General features: G+C 50.7%; 1 protein-coding gene across 1 annotated transcript; it reads left to right on the top strand.

Moving 5' to 3' along the window:
* Positions 1-534: 534 nt before the first annotated feature.
* On the top strand, positions 535-1,957 carry LOC122017177 (aspartic proteinase nepenthesin-1-like). Its single transcript, XM_042574715.1, has one exon. The coding sequence runs from the start codon at positions 536-538 to the stop codon at positions 1,835-1,837; it is 1,302 nt and encodes a 433-aa protein (XP_042430649.1). The 5' UTR covers position 535; the 3' UTR covers positions 1,838-1,957.
* The last annotated feature ends 950 nt before the right edge of the window (positions 1,958-2,907 follow it).

Genomic DNA, 2,907 nt, shown 5'->3' with positions numbered 1-2,907 from the left:
GATTGCTGCTAGGTGGCGTCACTCGATCCAATCCGGCCAGTAAAAAAGGGAAGCGCACTGTGAGCAGCGCGAGGAGAGAAAAGGGAAGGTCGATTTGGTTGGGAGATGACATGAATCTAGCCTCCGCTATGCCCTGGCCGCCGTACCGTCGACGATGGATGCCCAGATCCTCTAAGAACATTGACTACATGCTTTAATTAGTAAATTACCTATGTATAAACCCACTTGCCTTTACTCATTCAACAGCAGGATCCACAATACATACATTAGACCAAGTCTTTCGCCTACTCCCAAGTCTAATCAATCCCCAGATGGCCCTTCATGCTTACGATCATTCAAACTGCGTTTACTAGAAGTAATCGACACTCTTACGAGGTCAACAACTGCACTAATCTTCATTCACCAGTTAAGTTCTCCCGAGTTATCAACTCCATCGGCGGCCAGTTGATCTTTTCTTCGCATGGCTATCGATGGATCCACCACTCTATATAGTAGACAGACGTCGATCTCCTTGCTGGCATCGATCGAAGCAGCCATGGCTAACGTGCTCTTCTTCTTCGTCGCCTTTGTCGTGCTTCTCTTCCTCCACCCTCACGTTCAAGGGTCTCGCCTCAGCCTCACCCATGTCGACTCGGTTGCTCAACTCACCTCGGCGGAGCGATTCCGTCGCGCCGCCCGCCGGAGCCACTCTCGGAGGCAGGCCTTCGAGGGAAAGTGGAGCTCGCCGAGCACCGTCGTGGCAGCCGTCGACTACGCCGGTGATTTCGAGTACGTCATAGACTTCGGCATCGGATCGCCCGTGCTTCCTGCCACGGCCATCCTTGACACCGGCAGCGACCTCATTTGGACGCAGTGCGTCCCCTGCCTCGATTGCCTCTCGCAACCCAGCCCCTACTACGACCCCTCCAAGTCCTACACCTTCTCGCCGGTGCCCTGTTCCAGCCCTTTCTGCAGCAACCGAAGCTTAACTGACATCGGTTGCGGAGGAGACCGGTGCCTCTACTTGGCCTCCTACGGGGACGGCACCGAGAGCACAGGCTTCCTCGGGACGGAGACATTCATTTTTGGCGACGGATCGTCGATCGCCGGCGTCACGTTCGGATGCGGGTTTCAGAACAACGGCTCGTTATCGAACTCCACCGGCATCGTCGGCATGGGCCGAGGCCCGCTCTCGTTGCCGTCGCAGCTGAACCCTCGCAAGTTCTCGTACTGTCTCACCCCTTTAGACAGCTCCGCCGCCAGCCATCTCTTCTTGGGTTCCACGGCGAGCCTGGAAGGAAACAGAGGAACCTTAATTGGAAGCACGCCGTTGATCTCCAGCCCGCATACCTACTTTTCCACCTTCTACTATCTCTCCTTGCTCGGGATCTCGCTCGGAGGCACTCGGCTTCCAATTCCTGAGTCCGTCTTCCAGCTGAAACGCGATGGCTCTGGCGGGACCATCATCGACTCCGGCACCTTTCTCACGTTACTGAACCAGGCCGGGTACGACATACTTAGGGAGGAGATAATCAAGCAAGTGCGGAAGCCGGCGGCGGAGTTGCCGGAAGTGATACAGGATCTGGGCATCGATCTCTGCTTCTCGTTTCATGGAGCGAGCTCACTTCCGCCGATGCCGGAGCTGGTGTTCCACTTCGAGGGCGCCGACATGAGGTTTCCGAGGGACAAGTACATGGCGTACGTCGACGAGTTAGGGTTGCTGTGCTCGGTAATCGTTGGTACGCAGAGCTTCTCGTTCTCGATCTTCGGCAACTACCAGCAGCAAGACATGCACATCCTCTTCGATCTGGAAGCCAACGTGCTCTCGTTCGTTCCGGCGAACTGCAACCAACTCTGACAAGAGTGCATGTCTGTAATTTTAAGTAGCTTTTGCATGGCAGTTTAACGTAATGCGTGTTTTCTTGAATAAAACAAATGTTATGTTAATTGTAAAATATATACCATTAAAATACAAGTATATAAGATACTAATTATATTATATTATGATATTCCAAGTTATATGTTATGTTAATTGTAACATGTTATGTTATTCTATGATAAAAGTCGTTTTTTTTAGTTATTATTGTTCATAGTTATTAAAGCGAAAATATTTATAATGTTGATGATACGGGGAGTATTAAAACTGACACAGAAGGTTAAAATGATATATTGAGTTGGATCAAAGTCACTGTTAGGACCAAAAGTAGTTAGGGGGAGTGAATAGCTCGTCGCGTTCGCTCGATGCTCGGCGTTGCTTGTTTCTTCAAAGATATGGCAGCGGAAAATACAAAAACAATCACACAACGCTAACACGGTTGATTTACTTGGTATCCACCTCACAAGAGGTGACTAATCCAAGGATCCACACCAACACACACACCCTCCACTAATAAAACTCTCCTTTATGGTAACTACCAAGGGCGGAGAAGCCCTACAAGACTCAATACAAGAAGAGAGGGAAATGATACAAGAAATACAAGCTTACAAGCTTACAATGAGTATAAACCCTAACCCTAGCTTCTCTTCTTTGCTTTGATCCGCCTCTTGACTTGGAGAACTTCCAAGATCCTTCAAGAACTGGCGATCTGAGCTTTGTGAGTGCTGTGGAGGAGCTGGCGAGAGATCTGTAGTGAATCGGTGAAGAGATGCCGAAGGAATCGTGCGCCTGCGGCCTTTATCGACTCCAACGGTCGGATCCCGATCGATTCGAATGTTCCCAATCGATCGGGGAGGCTTCGGATCGATCCACGGATCGATCCAGAGCGCCTCTGTGCTCTGGAAAAACGCCTGGATCGATCCACGGATCGATCCAGCGCTTATCGCGCGAAGCAGCAGCATCCCGATCGATTCACTGATCGATTGGGACATCTGGATCGATCCACGGATCGATCCAGAGGCTCTCTGTTAGCTAGAAAAGGCCTGGATCGA

Source organism: Zingiber officinale, chromosome 8B (assembly GCF_018446385.1).
Source record: "Zingiber officinale cultivar Zhangliang chromosome 8B, Zo_v1.1, whole genome shotgun sequence".
Lineage (NCBI taxonomy): Eukaryota > Viridiplantae > Streptophyta > Magnoliopsida > Zingiberales > Zingiberaceae > Zingiber > Zingiber officinale.
Note: the sequence above shows the minus strand (reverse complement) of the source record. Positions and strands in the feature narration are given on the sequence as shown.

Excerpts from the sequence above, each read along its gene's own strand:
- LOC122017177 (XM_042574715.1), top strand. The coding sequence starts at position 536 with ATGGCTAACGTGCTCTTCTTCTTCGTCGCCTTTGTCGTGCTTCTCTTC.